The sequence below is a fragment of the Colletotrichum phormii genome, assembly GCF_030913505.1.
Source record: "Colletotrichum phormii strain CBS 102054 chromosome Unknown BDP81scaffold_5, whole genome shotgun sequence".
Taxonomy (NCBI): Eukaryota; Fungi; Ascomycota; class Sordariomycetes; order Glomerellales; family Glomerellaceae; genus Colletotrichum; species Colletotrichum phormii.
In genome coordinates, this window is record NW_026851447.1 from 770818 (window position 1) to 786376 (window position 15559).

At 55.1% G+C, this 15559-nt stretch overlaps 5 protein-coding genes across 5 annotated transcripts; 1 reads left to right on the top strand and 4 right to left on the bottom strand.

The window, feature by feature from the left end:
* Positions 1–524: 524 nt before the first annotated feature.
* BDP81DRAFT_313162 (ATP synthase F1) lies at positions 525–1747 on the bottom strand (the record flags this gene model as incomplete). The annotated part of the gene is made up of 4 exons (XM_060583870.1): positions 525–638; positions 778–870; positions 1057–1371; positions 1586–1747. The coding sequence occupies 4 exons, from the start codon at positions 1745–1747 to the stop codon at positions 525–527; spliced, it is 684 nt and encodes a 227-aa protein (XP_060448113.1).
* Positions 1748–2417: 670 nt separating this feature from the next.
* BDP81DRAFT_391600 (ploidy protein mob1 maintenance) lies at positions 2418–3393 on the bottom strand (the record flags this gene model as incomplete). The annotated part of the gene is made up of 3 exons (XM_060587561.1): positions 2418–2659; positions 2716–2943; positions 3015–3393. The coding sequence occupies 3 exons, from the start codon at positions 3391–3393 to the stop codon at positions 2418–2420; spliced, it is 849 nt and encodes a 282-aa protein (XP_060448114.1).
* Positions 3394–4545: 1152 nt separating this feature from the next.
* Positions 4546–6862, top strand: BDP81DRAFT_313231 (Six-hairpin glycosidase-like protein; the record flags this gene model as incomplete). The annotated part of the gene is made up of 4 exons (XM_060583875.1): positions 4546–4801; positions 4874–5692; positions 5758–5798; positions 5861–6862. The coding sequence occupies 4 exons, from the start codon at positions 4546–4548 to the stop codon at positions 6860–6862; spliced, it is 2118 nt and encodes a 705-aa protein (XP_060448115.1).
* A 551-nt stretch (positions 6863–7413) lies between these two features.
* On the bottom strand, positions 7414–8114 carry BDP81DRAFT_391602 (LSM domain-containing protein; the record flags this gene model as incomplete). The annotated part of the gene is made up of 3 exons (XM_060587562.1): positions 7414–7736; positions 7822–7890; positions 7973–8114. 3 exons carry the CDS (start codon positions 8112–8114, stop codon positions 7414–7416), a joined length of 534 nt encoding a protein of 177 aa, XP_060448116.1.
* Positions 8115–9462: 1348 nt separating this feature from the next.
* Positions 9463–10060, bottom strand: BDP81DRAFT_313900 (NUDIX domain-containing protein; the record flags this gene model as incomplete). The annotated part of the gene is made up of 2 exons (XM_060583943.1): positions 9463–9890; positions 10003–10060. 2 exons carry the CDS (start codon positions 10058–10060, stop codon positions 9463–9465), a joined length of 486 nt encoding a protein of 161 aa, XP_060448117.1.
* Positions 10061–15559: the final 5499 nt, after the last annotated feature.

A 15559-nucleotide genomic window follows, 5' to 3' on the forward strand; every position in this document is an offset into this window, starting at 1 on the left:
CCGCAAAGCTTCCTCGCAGGCACGGCTAGTAAGTGGAAATAGAGTCGGGTGATGCCGTTAAGTCGAAGGGACACTCGTCATTCGAGGCCTCCGGGTCTCCATTGTGGTATAGAGACAGAGAGGGGCAGGCACTACGAGAACTGAGATATGTGCTGTGAAAAGGGGATTCCGTGAAGGCTTCTATTGTAGACAGAACTATGCACAGCTTTCGTCTCATTTAGGCCCCCCAATGTCCTCTCGCCCGGGGAAAAGTAGTTGGCCAACATCGGTCCCTCCCAGCCCTATGCTGCAAAGACAAGAATGGGGTGTCTCCCCCCGTTCCTGATCATTACACGTGTGAGAGAGAGCCAGACAACACCCATCTTCTTCATCCTCATCCCCCTTCCCACTAAGCCCCCCCAAGTCAAGTTTACAAGAGACACACACACAAAGAGAAAATAAGGGAGGTTCGGTTTGGGTGTGAGAAGGAGGATTAGGATTTCTTCATGCTAGTATGATGGAAGTTTTGGTGTGGTTTTTTTTTTTTACAAAGTGTCAGTGAGAAGCTTGTTAAGCTTGGCAATCTTGCCAGAGACGCTGAGGTCGATGGTCCGGTCGCCAATCTCGACAATGAGGCCTCCGACGATATCGGGGTTGACCTAGAGAAGAACAGGGAGTGTCAGTCAAAAAGAGGATGATTCTTCCGTTCAGAAAACCACATCTCTGATGCCACTGTCCCGAACCGAGGTGATCTCGGGGGAAACGGCTCGGAGATGGTGGTGGGATGTCAAGACGTACGTTGTTGGTGACCTTGAGCTTCTTGCCCTGGCCGACGTAGGAGGACTTGGCGATGGAGTTCTCGAGGCGGTTGAGGGTCTTGTTGTCGAGTTGCTGGGAATGGGTGTTAGTGGCCTGTTTTGAATGACGTCCCTGAATGCATGTGCGAAATTCCCTCGTTGAAAGTTGCAACTTTCAAGACCACACCCCCTGTCTAGGTGTTTCGAGTCCGTCTTCAATCTCTCAATGGCGAATTGCACCTGCCCCCCATCTTCAAATAAGAGGAAGAAAGAAACCTACGGTGGCGCTGGTGACAGTGAGCTCAACCTCGCCGCGGGCGGCGCTCATGATCTCGGCGAACTTCTGGGTGATGCCGGGGAGGAGGCCGAGGCGGTTGTTCTCGGCGAGGGCGGCGAGGAAGTTCTTGACAGTCTCCTGGGAGCCGGCGCCGGTCTGCTTGGTGAGCTCGGCGACGATGGCGGCCTTGTCCTCGGCGGTCAGGGTGGGCGCGGCGAGAACGGTGGTCAGCTTCTGGTCCTTGGCGAAGATGGCGTCGAGGGTGGCCAGGGCCTTGGCCGTGGGGTCCAGCGAGGAGGTCTTGGAGGCGGCGGTGTACTGTGATCGGGGGAAAGAGACGCAAAGAGTTAGCCATCTGTTTGAGATCTTTGAGTGGTTTCCTTCCGGTTGTGTTTTTCCTGCAATTCCTCCGGGAGAGCTCCCTCGTTCCCCATCAATCCTCTCAAGCAACATCCTCCCCGAACCAATTGACCCAATTGAATAACCGTCCGTCCAAGGGAGACCCAGTCTAACGAGGAGAGTAGATGCGTACCAGGGCAGTGGCGTAGGTGCCGTCGAGGCCAAAGACGGCGACGGGGGGCTTGACGGCCTCGGTCGCGGCGGCGGCGGCGTAGGTGCGGACGGCCGGGGCGCGGGCGAGGCGCGAAGCGGGAGCCGCCGCTCGGAGGGTGCGAACAGCCTGTCTCGAGAACATGTCGGGCGAAAGAGAGGTTCCGGTTGTGGTGGGTGGTGGAGTTCAATTGAAGATGGGAGACGGGCGGGAGGAAGGGATGGCTGGATTCGAACGAGACGCAGTGGTGGTAGCTTGCGTCGGTTTTCGAGGTTGAGGTTTGAACTTCGGCAATTTGGGATGTTGATGCCTTGGGACGTTGCTGCTGGGTGCTGGTTGAATGGTAAGGCATCAACTTAGGTAAGCGGGTCGAGGGCTCGGGTCGGTGGAAATCGGAGGTGTTTGTTGTTGCTGCTGCACAGGAAGGCGCCTAGGCCCAAGCTCCACTCTTCGAAGCATGTTCTGAACTTCTGGTGCAATCAATGGGATGAAGTCACTTTGGGTCTGACACTTCCAGGTTGATGGAACCCATGCAAAGTACCCAAGGTACTCGAGAGTACACAACAACTTGGTCATTCTCAATGCTCGAATTCTCAACCCAAAGCCTTGCTGCCCGTTACCCAGTTTGTAGTCTACAGTGATATCACAATAACCGCTTCCGTGCCTCGTGTCCACAGGCTCAGCAGTGACAAAGCCCAACGCGCCAATCATCAGACCTTCCTTATTACCTTGCCAACCGGCGTGTCATCCGTGTTTTCCCCAACGCCTAGACAATGCATGCATTCATACTCTCGAAAGGCTCGTCTGGCCTGGCTCAGTCGCTCTCAATCATCTTCTCCGCGAGGTCGTTCAGAGGACCGTAAAAGTCCTTGCCACTAGCCAACTTGTGCTCGTCGACGAACAGAACGTACTGCTTGAAACTCGTGTTGAGGTGGGGCTCCAACCCAAGCTCCCTGATGACCGCGTAGTGGTGGCAGTAGACGTGGGCATAAACGCGATACATGCGCTTGAAGATCTGTCGCACAGTTGAAGGAAATGATTTGGGAAAGGCAACACCTGGCAATCCATGTTAGATAACCATCTCCGATTGAGCGAGACAAAGCAATTCTCACCAATTCTGCTCGGCAGGATCTGCTCGTCATCAATATGACGCTGCACCCAAGCCATCAAGTGCTCAATGTAGTCCGGCGCGGCCATCTTAGTCGGCCTCTTGTAGTTCTCACTGTCCTGCCACAAGTACTCGAACTCATCGGTTGCCTTCATCTCGGGACATGACTGAGGCGAGCAGAATTCGGTAATAGCGCCGTAGAGGAGGTTGATCTGGTTGTAAAAGTCGACCACTGCATTTGAGGCGTGTCAGTCGTGCTGTTTTCTTTGCTCCATCCTCCAATTCCCCCGGGGTAATACTCACTATTGACTGCCAACCACTCGTTCTCGTCTTCGCCTTCAGGCAACTTCACAACCTTGCGCAAGCTGCCACCTCCGAGCGTGGCCTCGGCATACTGTCGTAGTGCAACGCCGTTGTTGGTGCCCTTGACAGTGCGCGACCGAAATTGGTTCCTAGCCGCCTTCTGGTTACTGCCGTCCTCGTAGTCGTCGTCAGCAGCTGTCAACACTGGTTCAGGGATCTGCGGTTCGGGAATCTGGATGACAGTCACGTCTCGATTGACGAGACTGCCTCCATAGCTTCGTGGTGGAGGATCAGGCACAGCTGGCGGTACCGGGGGCGGTAGCGGTGGTACTCCCGCCAGCAAGCCCGTCCTCACACTGATGTACTGCAAAAGGGACATCATAGGGGCGGTGTTGGGTGTGGTACTGACACTGTGAGGCCCGCGACCCTGTCCATTGTGGGCGGCGTCTATTATCGAAATGCGCGCGAAAGGGGGTTCGATGTTCAATGTTGTCGTCGGAGGCTGCTCATTCCAGTGGTTAGCGGGGTAATGGAACAATTGAAATCCAAGGAAAGTCGCTGAGAGATGTCATTGATATTGTGACATACCAGATAGTCATATGACGTCCAAAGATGTCGTCTTGATGCTCGTATCCTGTTTGCGCGACCGGGCGAGCAAATGTCTGGATGTGAAATGTCAAATCAAGATGTTGTTGGATCCACGATTCGCGTTGTTGGCTGTTTTGGGTGACATGAGGTAAGGTGCCTGTGAAAGGGTCCCCCCTACTACATTGAAGGGATGAATGGCGTTTATGCGCTTGCCCAATCGGTGCGGTTGCTGGGCTGCAGGAGCCCGGCTGGTGGGTACACGAGCCACAGTCGCCTTCTGCCCATTGTGGCTGAAGTGGCCCCAAGCACCCGGGGCGGCACGGCGGGTTCCGGCTCCCAGTGGCGGACAGCCGGATGACATTGGGCGGGGCTCCTAATTCCCGGAGCCGAGACCCAAATTTACGGCATTTTGCATTTGCGGATTGCTGTTCAATGTCCTCGAGACCATGCTACTCCAACTTCCAGCTTCAGAGCGTCTCCGAACCTTGACTTCGATTCAGTCGCGTCGCTCAAATGTAGGCATCCCTGTCGATTTCTCCGCAGACAAACTGAATCCTCCACGAGGACTTCTGCCGGCCTGGGTTTTTGAATAGCCTCAATTCCAAAGTGGAGACCATGTCATCCCCGCATCCGTAGTTCATCTCTTTCCCCTCATCATTCCCCAGGGCTTATCCATAGCAAGGTGTTGGTGCTTTCGGTGCAAACCATACCGAAAGGTGAGTAGTTTACGGACAAAAAACCATGCACACAAATTTCACACATGACCACAAGGGGGAGGACCCGGCCTCAAGCGTCGTCATGGGCGGACCGCAGATCTCTTGGGTGAAATAAGAGCAGCCCAGCTCCCCGCGTAACCCGCAATCTGGGGTTATGTATATATAACATTAGCCCTGCTCCCTCGATGCCATCCTAATACTTCGTAATTGAAACGAGGCAATCAGTCATGCGTGTTGTACATGTTATCCCGCTGCTCTGCAGCCTCATTGAGGCCAAGATTGACAGGCAAAAGGTCATTCAAGCCTTCAACCCTCGCCGTAATGCCAGCTCTTCCGAGACGCCGCTACAGGTAGGCAACGGCAACTTTGCCTTCGGTGCCGACATCACAGGTCTCCAGACCTTCAGCCCCTTTGCGACGATGTCAACGTGGGGGTGGCACAACTTCAGTTTGCCCACAACGCCCGGTCAGACTCAAATCGAAGGTTGGTTTGCGTGTTCGAGAGACAATGAGAAGTAACTGAGTCAGAAACGTGTAATGACTCTATTTACGACAGACTACCACGGCACAGAGTGGTGGACACACGGTCGACTCGTCCAATACAACATGGCCAACCCCTCAAACAATGACATCGCAGACTGGCTCCGCGAGAATCCGCACCGCATAAGTTTAGGCACCATCGGCTTCTCCTTTTCTGACGGCGGCAACACGACGGTCACGGAGGACATGCTCAGCAACAAGAACCAAACCCTAGACATGTGGACGGGCGTCGTTTACTCCAGCTTCACATATAAGAACCACACCGTCAAAGTCGAAACCTGGGCCGACCCAGCCTCAGACACCGTCGCCGTGTCCGTCGAATCAGCCCTCCTCTCCTCCGGCGCCCTCTCCATCTTCTTCGACTTTCCCTACCCGACAAACGACAAGTTCGGCGCGCCGTTCGTAGGTGTCTTCAATCAGACGGACTTACACAAGACGTCTCTATCGACCCCTGACGGAGGAGAAATCAACAAGGCCAGGATCCATCATGACTTGACCACGACGCAGTACGACCTGTCACTCGAGTGGGATGCCGCCGGTGGTAGCGGTGCTATCAAGACACCCACCGACGGGAGCCATCGATATGTTCTTTTGACCAGTGGGACGAATACGCTGAGTTTCACGGCCAACTTTGCGCCCTCTGCACCAGAATCTGCACCCGAGTTTGACGGTGTCGTAGCGGCTTCGAGGGAATGGTGGCCATCGTATTGGAATAACGGGGCCTTTGTAGACCTGACAGATACCGTGGATGCCAACGCTACTGAGCTTCAGCGCAGAATAATCCAGTCTCAGTACCTCGTGGCGGTGAACTCGGCGTCCGACTACCCTCCGCAAGGTGAGTCGACATCCAACCCCCTATTGCCATGTCTCGCCCGGGAAAAGGTACTAACAGGGACGTAGAATCCGGTCTTGTGAACAATGGATGGTTTGGCAAGTTCCACGTAAGATATACTCTCCAAACTCTTTGATATATGACACCCCAGCTCACACACACACCTTCAAGATGGAAATGATCCTCTGGCACACCCTCCAATTCGCCCGCTGGAACAACCACGCCCTCCTCGCCCGCTCCCTCCCACGAACCTACACCCACCTCCTCCCCTCCTCCCTCACCCGCGCCTCAACGCAAGGCTACGCCGGCGCCCGCTGGGGCAAGATGACGGACCCCTCCACCATCGACGCTCCCGGCGAGATCAACACCCTCCTCATCTGGCAGCAGCCGCACCCAATGTACTTTGCCGAGCTCGCCTACCGCCACGCGCCGAACCCGAAAATCCTCGCCGACTGGGACGCCGTCCTCACCGCAACGGCGGACTTTATGGCCTCGTACGCCTTCCGCAACGAGACGACGGGCGTCTACGACCTCGGTCCGCCCATGTACCCCGTCTCGGAGAACACGAACCCCAACGCCACCGTCAACCCGACCTTTGAGCTCGCGTACTGGCGCTTCGGCCTCGACGTCGCAATCTCGTGGAAATCCCGCCAGAACGCCTCCGTCCCGGAACCCTGGACCACCGTCAGAGATAACCTCGCGCCGTTACCCATCATCGACGGCACGTACCCCGTCTACGAGGGCATCCCCAACATGTGGACCAACACGACGGTGCAGGACCACCCCGCCATGGCAGGCATCTTTGGCCTCCTCCCGCCGCCGGCCTCGGGCCCGCCACTGAACCGTGCCGTGCTCGAGGAGACCGCCGCCCGGATATGGGCGCTGTGGGACCTCGACGAGTCCTTTGGCTGGGACTTCCCCATGCTCGCGATGAACAGCCTCCGCCTGGGCGACGCGGAGCGCGCGGTCGAATATCTCCTCCACTCGACGTTCCAGTTCGATGACGCGGGGTATCCCGTCGGCGGGACGAGGGTGCCGACGCCGTACTTCCCGAGCTCGAGTAGCTTGCTGCTCGCTGTGGCTATGATGGCCGGTGGCTGGGATGGCGAGGAAGGGCCTCACTTCCCCAGTGAGTGGGATGTCGTAGTCGAGGGCTTCGTTCCTGGGTTGTAAATAAGAGCTGAATCGGTGAGTTAGGGTGCAACGTGTAGAAATATAGACGTGCCTTTCAACTTCGATACATTCAATACCCATCCGTACAGGCGCGCGAGATGATGGATAGCTAGAGACATGAAACAAGTAGAACAAGACGCACAACTTCAATTGTTTGCCAGGAATTTCGTAAAACGCTTTAAATTTTATATTCTGCTGGCGTCGGTCGTTATGACCGGTCCCTGGATGATGAGCATTTCACAATATTCTGCTCAAGCATCCTACCAGCCTTCCACTGCGGCGTCGGAAGGATAAAGTGAACAGCCGGTGCGTTGTACCACTCGGCAGCCACAGAGACCACATCAGGGCCTCCGGGGTTTGACCTCCTTTTCCCAGCTCAAACCCAAACCCGAACCCAGACCCATTCTCATTCGGCGTGCATTCGTGAGTCATATGGGGGATGAATAAAGAAGCCTATAAGCTGAGTTTGTCGTCCTGGTGGTCAGGGTTTCCCGCACAGAAATCTCATCATGAAGGGGGGGAAGGGGAGTAAGAACATGAATCAAGGTGGATCAGAGCAAGATCTCGCCCATGTTCTCGCCCTCAAAGCCCAGCGTGCTGAGCTTCTTGATCCGCCCCTTGTCGCGCGCCTTCTCCTTCTCCTTCCGCTCGTTTGCCAGGCCCTGGACGAGCTTGAGGTCGCCCAGCTCGTAGCCCACGGGTGGGTCGTCGTCCTTGTCGAGATCGATCTCGCCCAGGAGGAGCACGTTCTCGCCGCGCACGAGGAAGATGCCGCGCTTGATATCCGCAAAGAGGCCCCCTTCGCGGGGCGGGTTGGCTTCCGGATCCGGGTGAGCGTAGACGCGCTCGACGGTGTCTTGGAGAACGAGGTTGGCTGATAAAAGGTAAGGAGAAGAAGCCCATTGTCAGCCTCTTGAATGTACAGCCGGACGAGGTTTTGGTGTTTGCCGTTTACATACCGAATTGATCCCAGCTACGGAGGACGCCAATCAGTTTGCGCCCGTCGCGCAGTGCAACCATGAGCTTCTCTGACGGAGGGTTAGCGTTTGCTGTCTCGCGAAGAGTACCGCAGCACTCATGCGGCCGAGGCTGCCGTGGTATTTCCCATACTGTCGGTCATGTCCAGCAGCTGCGCCGCAGTGGTGAACATCTGAGGCGGGAGCTGAGGGGTCTGTTGAGGTGGGGGCGCGCGGCCGCCGAGAACGGGCTGGCCCCCCTGGGGAGGGGCATCGGAGATGTTGAGGTTTTCCATTGTTATCTTGTTGGCATTGGTATGTGGTAGTTATTGCATTCGAGCCTGTCCCAGTCCATCGATTTGGGCGCAAAAAGAGGGTGTGAGGCGAATGCGATGCAGCAAAGCGAGTAGGTAGATTAAGCCGTGTCGCGAAGGGACATCATCAGGAAGGGAATTCGAATTATCGTTTGTAGCTTGCCTCGCTCTTGTTTGTATGGACAATTGTGCTTCGGTCGGCTCTTTTGGTTCAGAAACGCTAGGTGTGATCGATCAAGCCATCATCATCGTGGGGTCTATCCCTGGTATGGGCTTGGTGTGGCGGTGTTCTCAAAGGTAAACCCGACCTTAGCTGAGATGCGGCATCGGAAGGCCTGTTTTTGCGTCATCCGAAGAGGTACATCGAGCATCGAAGCGGGAGTGGGGCTGGAACGCCCCGGCAGAGACCGCAGGCACGGATCGTTTGCTGGTTGGAGGTCGGCGGCTAGGGCACGTGAAAGGCGGGGCATGAGTCAATCCCTGCTGTCAAAATTTCTGATGATCTCAGATGCATGCGGGGCAGTCGCAGTCCCTGACGGGAGGTGGTGCTGTGGAGGGGGGAAGCAGGCGGCAGCCAGTCCGGCTGTATGCTCTTGACTTCTAGTGTCTGCGCAGACTGGTTTGGCAGGCAGGTTTGCTTGGTTGGCAAGGAAGGCTTTGTGTCGCGCAAGTGACAGGAGACAAAGGTCTCAGAGCAAGTCTTGGGGCAAAGTCTGGGTCACACGAACCCCGGGAGGGCTGCAGCTTTCTTACTTCTAGCTTCGTGTTGTCTCTTTCTCACGATACTGCTCTCTGCGGACTATTGCGTTGGTCTATCTATAATCAAAGAACCATTTGGTCTCGCGAAGTGGCCCCGACAGTTCCAAAGAGCACTGACTTTAGTCATAAGTGACCATGACTGCCATAAAATTCCTCCCTCTTCGCCAGATCTCAATTGCAGTTTTGCTCTTTGATGCTTCCCATGCCAGTCCTGGGCCGCCCCTTTTGATTTTCGTCATCTATAGCAAGCAAACCATCAACGCCCATGTCATAATGCAATTATTTTTTTTTCTTTTCTCTTTTCCCTTTCCTCGGCGGGTTAGTAAGAAAGAGGTTTCGTCTGTAGACCGAATGGAGCCGACGATTTAGGTGTGCTCTTCGGGGCCAACGACTCCTCTGTCGGGAGTCAAGGGTCCTTTGAGACTTGAAAGTTTGTCGAGATCCATAAATCACCTCAGGGGCGCATCTTTGTGGTGACCTTGGTAGCATATCACACCGTGAAGATGCCTGTTTGAGCTTGGAGCCAAGAGCTAAAGCCAAGGGACCACGGCGTCGATGCGCCGGGTGCGTATCATGACTTTTTCATAGTGCACCTCGTCAATGCCTCGAGGAGCTCAGGTCGAGCTGCCAACGCATCTTTGGCCTGAGCATATGTCATCCACTGGCGCTCCCTCTTGTGGCTTTCGGGCCAGGCATCCTCTTGCGCTGTGACGGTAGCCTCGTAGAACCTGTACAGAGCCTTGGCTGAATCTTTGCTAGAGTGTTTCGGTGCTCTCGTCTCGACAATATCTCCCAAATCATAGTCGATCTCGATTGTGATGCCTGCTTCTTCCCAGGCTTCACGCGCCGCCGCTTCGGTGCACTCCTCGTCCGTCTCCCAGCCGCCCTTGGGCAGTACCCAGCCCTTCCGGCGGGTGGACTGGATGAGGAGGACGTAGCGCTTGTCCTTGGTTAGGGGGACAACACCAGCAACCAAGCGCTCGCCTTTGGAGTTGTAACCTGCGATGACCAAGGTGTTAGTGGGGTCCCGCGCAGCGAGCAGGCGCACCAGGGTCGGGGGAAGAGGCTCAGGATGGGAGGGGTATTGCCTCTGCCCCGTTTGCGCACTTACGCTGCTTGCTTCTTCCCGTGCGTGACTCCATCGTCCGCTCCTTGTGAGAGGAAGCCATCTCGGACAGCTTGTCTGTCGCGGGGTTTGTTGTGGAATGTGTTTGGGGTCGGTTATGGTGGGGGGCTGCTCTAATATGCGGTGGCGGTAGGTCCGGCAACTTTTTCCCCTCGCAAGATGATTTGCAAGCCCAAAAGCTGTCCGGGCGGCGGTGGGTGTCGGGGTTCGATGCGGGTTCAGAAGTTTTTCAACGACATGATCGCGCTTTTCAAAGTGGTATGAGCGGTTGATAGTGGGAGAGTGTACGATGCTGAATCACACGACAGAGAGGGGATCCTGACGAGGAAATCGCAGATTGTTGGCGCGTGTTGTAGCTTCGGACGAGGCTCGGATCTGAGGACCAGCAGCGGCTACCAAACTTCTCTGAGAGATCTGACCAGGGCAGACCCAAGGCGGTGCGATCGTAGGTGCGGCAGCAGCAGAGAGCGAGAAGAGTGAAAGAAAGACCAGTAGAGGGAACGCTCGGATGGATTCACCACCACAATGGAGAAACGAGTGGGACCAGCCTGTGTCGGGCCAGCAGTCGCACGTTTCCGGCCAAAGGGCAAACCTTGACCGTACCGAGTCACTCAATGGCTTACAGAGAGCGAAGTCGGGGTAAGGCAGACAGGTGTCGGCCAGGCGATGGAGATACGGCAGAACAGCAAGAACGCTCGTCGTCTGGCTGGTTCGGGGTTTGAGGATTTTGGGTGACAAATGTCGCTTGTTGTAGACCAGAGAGGAGACGGGAAGGAGGATGAGGCGGAAGGACGCGGCGTCAGATATGACTGAGGCACGCACCACCGAGTGACGAAAGACCCTAGTGAGAGGGTAAAAGATGGGGATTGTATATTTTGGCTTAGGAGCTGACCGCAACGGAACGGGCACAAGGAGCAAAGGTGTTCAACGTGGAAAGTGAAAGAAGTCAAGGCCAGGAAGGGCCAGGATGGGCGTAGTTTGCTAAGGCGGCGGCAGTAGTAATAGTAGCTGGAAGCTCTGGTGCAGGCCAGAGAGTGGCATGTCTCGTGCCATAAGAGCAAAAATGGGCGGGAACGGGCTCCAGGGGAAATTAAAGTTGATTTATATACTTAACCCTTTGAAGGCAGAGCTTGTGCCTCCAACAGCCCACGGTACCGGGCAGGGGGAGGGACTACTAAGGTGGTCGGTCCAGCTACCTAGCTAGCAGGCTACGCCGGTCAGAGGGAAAAAAAAAAGTGAAGGGAGATGGGAGGTCAGGGTATGATGCCAGGCTGGGGACGGATAGGGTAGGTTGGTGTGTGAGCGTATGTGTGTGTGAGAGTGGAAAGAAAGTGTGGTGTGGCTGCGGCGTGTGGGAAGGATGAGCAGAGCAGCCAAGGTGGGCGGCAGAAGCAGAGGCGTGAACTGAGCGTAAAAAAAGCCGATCAAAAGACTGAGAAATAAAAATAAATAAAAAATCAACAGGGTGAGGTGTGGCAAGGACAGGCAGGAGATGGGGGTGAGAAGTGACATGCATGGGGAAAGCTCCCCGTTGGTCTCTGGGTTTCTGGGATTCAGCCAGGGCAGGTCCGCATACCGCAGACCGCAGGCACAGGGAAGCTCAACCTGAACCTGAGCATTCTGGGAAGGGAAGGACCAGGAAAGCGCACCTCAGGCACGGTATCCCGTACCTTCCTCTCTCTTTCACTCTGTGTTTCCTCTTCTGTTTCTTTCTCTTTTTCCCTCTTTCTCTATAACCCCGTTTCCCGTTTACCTTCTACAATCTTCGGGTGGTTCTAGAAACAAGGTAAGAAAAACTCGCAACCTTGACGTATAGGTATTGCCCAGACAACATGCCCCCCTTTTGGGTTCACTCAAGCAACTTGAAAGGTACTCGTGAGTGCTATGGGGAAAAGCACCATACGAGGTGGTACAACTGGACGTCTGCTGGTCGGGTACGTAGGTACATGACTTGCCGTCCGACAATTCAACGACAATGCCGCTAATCTTTCTTGAGCAAGTTGATGGATCGGCCCAGGTCCCCCGTTTACCAGTCACTCACCCAGTCTCGCCATCCACGCCCAGCAGTCCAGACCCAGTGTTCCAGCGCTTTCTCTCTATCGGCCGCTTCCAGTCAGTCCGAAAGTCGCCAGGCTTGGCTTGCTACGCCTGGGCTGGTATCCGCTCAAGTACTTCCTATTCATCTTGAGATTTCTCGGGCCTATGGGGTACATACGTACATACCCACTGTTTGTCGACATCGCCGCCGGCGCACTCGAATCCTCGAGCACAAGCATTGGGTGCCAAATGTGCCGCATGCCCTGCAGGCTCGGCATCCACTGCACTTGCGGCAGGCCATGATCCCAAAAATGCGTTAGAGGGGTGGGGTGCTGCAGCCAGTAATGGACGTGATGGGACTGGAGAGACTGGCCCATCCAGTCCAGCTCCAGCGACCTGGACGTTCCCTCTCACTTTTGTCCACGGTATCGACGTACCTAGCACTACGGAGTACCATGCTTCCCACACCGTTTGCTACCGCAACCTCCTCAGTTTCTTACCAAAGTACAGAGTACCTTTGGGCCTGCGACTCAGGTTGTCAGCATCGGCCTTTACAAAGTCCACTCGTATCATCAGGTGTGAAGACTGGGGATGGCCATGAAAGGTGCTACTTGATACCACGCCTTATCCGAACACTTGGAAAGTCTCTATGAAAGTTTGCTCGACGTTTCCAAGGGTTGCGACTTGCAAAGAGCACCATAAGGTTACCTAGCCTTGGAATCAACTAATCAACTAATTGACCATGCTACCGATATTGAGACCACCTTCAATGCCGCTTGGCACGAGCACAACGGTCCGTCTCCGTTCCTTCTCTTCTCTCGATTCAGCAAGCAGAGCCGGGAACCACTGGCCAACCAGTCGGACAGCTGTACAAGTTCTCCAGTCCCCCCATAATCTGTCGTTGCCTTGGCCCCCGGGCCAAGTGATGCGACGAACAAGCATCTCGCTGGCACAGGTGTCCAATACAAGCCACGCCGTGTCACTCCGACTAAAACAAGCAAGCGCAAGAGCGTTGTTTAGGCCAAAAGGCGCCGATGTCCTCGTGGTCCAGGAATCAGGAGACACTGCCTAGGAACTTGCAAGGCCTATTCGATTCGCCATGTGCTTTGCGTACGCTATACGCAAGCCTGGGCTCCTCTGACTCGGCAAGACCAGTGAGATGCTTTGCTGAATAAAGTCTCCCTGGACAACAGAGAGGCACAATGAACCGAACAGCTGCTCTGATCAACTCAAGCGCCTCCTTTGATGTGCGAACAACTGGCGGACAGAGGCCGGTTGACTTGTTTCTGGGGTTAACAAGGGACCCCCGACTGAGGATTGCGTCGAACTCGCTAGAGGGCACAACCTAGAAGGCAATGCCAAATCTTCAACGGGGACCGACTCATCCGCAAGCTGCTCGGCTGCAGGATGGTAGCTCAATGCTGGCGACATTGGCATGCTGACTTTTGATTCTCAATATTAGCCAGGCACTGTCGTCAGGCGTCGGCTAGAATGGAACCGAGCCTGCGAGGTGGCCTTCAGCGAAGGGTTATCAGCTCACACACTCTGACCAACTATCTACTTTGCTGCTGCGGGAGCCCTTCATCACCGACGTTATCACGTCTAGAAATGGAGCTCTTTTATTACAGCCTATTCGGAGCCCAAGGGATTGTTGTACATTCCTGGTGTCAAATCGCTTCAAGAGTGAACTCATTGCGGAAAGTTCTGATTGGCTCTTGCTAGCTCTGATGTGCTCTGCCAGTGTCATCCACAACATCAATGCTCAAGGAAACTTCTACATCCCATTGAGGATTCCGGTGTCGATTGTCTGAAAAGTAGGCACTAAGTACGGACAGATGGCAGTGACTATATAACAGCAAGACTGGAAATGTAGGATCCTTTGATACAACGCGTAAGTGCGTCGTTACTGCGCCAATGTCCGTTTGAAATGAACCCAAACTCCTTCATCTTCGGCTCTCTAGCGAAGCGGTTCAACCACCAGTCCAGGGGAGGGGTGCAGCCACACACCCCCATCGCAACTGGTTGTCTTTCAGACGTTTGACGGGATGTATCCCACACTGCATCGGAATTGGAAGCATGCTGGCCACTCAAGTTACGAATAATTCACCAAGCAAGCCACGCTTTCTTGTCCAGGATAGGATTCAGATGTGGGGGTGCAACTTTCGCCCAATGCTACCGTGTGCGAGTTGAGCAGCCAAGGCAGGACCTTCTTGATGAGTTCCTCCTATGCTGACCATCACGATCCGTAACGTCCTCGACGAGAGGCCAAGCATCTGTCTGTACCTTAAGGGCCAGAACCCTCAGCCGATACGTCGTTCAACCTGGCGGGTGCGTGCACTGGGACGCAGCTTCCGCTCTTCCATTGAGTTCTAGGAGGGAGGCCCGGATACAACCCCAAGCAATGCGACGAAATACAACACCCCAAAGCTCCCCTGCATTCACCACCGATCGTATCTCGATGCCGCATTGCTACCTGCTTACCTCGGGTCTCGTGCCGGCTGGCCTTGCCTCCTGATGCTACAGCTCGCACGCTTACTCGACACTTTCCATCAGGAGGATTTCCAGCTTGAAAACTCGAAGCCGCACCTTTTACTCAAGCTATCGCATATCATCTTCTTATCCAGGTTCCTTTCGCGCGTCATTCTCCGATCCGACAGAGCCGCCGCCGCCTCATCCTGGCACGTTGTATGCGACATTTTCTTGGGCCAACGAGATTACAGACCTAGTGGTGTAGTCATCTGCCGTGAGGTAGGGTAACGCTGCCTGTTTGCATTACCCATGCTCCAGACTCTGACCTCCTGCATACCCGTGCCTCCATCGTCGTCGGATGACTAACCAGCAAAGACACGCAGCAAACAGAGAGCAGCGTATAGCTAAACTGAGCCGGCGCGTCCAGGTCAACGCCTCCAACTCGGCTTCCATACAGGGGCGTCGACGAGTTGGTTGGAGTCAAAGAGCAGAGTGTCTACGTTGGCAGACAAGGGACAAACTGACTGGGACCAGCAGGCGCAATTAATGGGGCGGTAAGGTGAGGCAAGCGCGCCAGCAGGCGGACAAACGCAACGTCGTCATACCTCTTTTTGGGGGGCTTATTCGAGGTCAAATACTGGATATTGACTGGCCACTGCAGACTACAAATACATACCGGTCCATGTAACAAGCAGGCTTCTCACAGTTCCAACGGGAGAGCCTCACTCGCGTTGCATTCACTTCATATTCCTCTATCTTCCAGGTTGTCAAGCCGCACTGCACCAAGCGCTAGACAACAGACGTCACGGCCAACCAGCTGGCAATTACAGCGCTGCAACTAAAGAAAGGAAAAGGCCGTTAGGTCGTGTCTGGCGACTAACCCCTCACTCCGTCTCAAGCTTCGCAACCCCGCCAGCCCACGCTTTCCACTCCAATGCCGCAGGGGGTGTGATAGTTCCACCAACAAGTGCGCTTCCGACTTGACTACACGGCAACAAGTCGAATCCCAAGCCGAACAGCGCCATCCGCCGAGGAG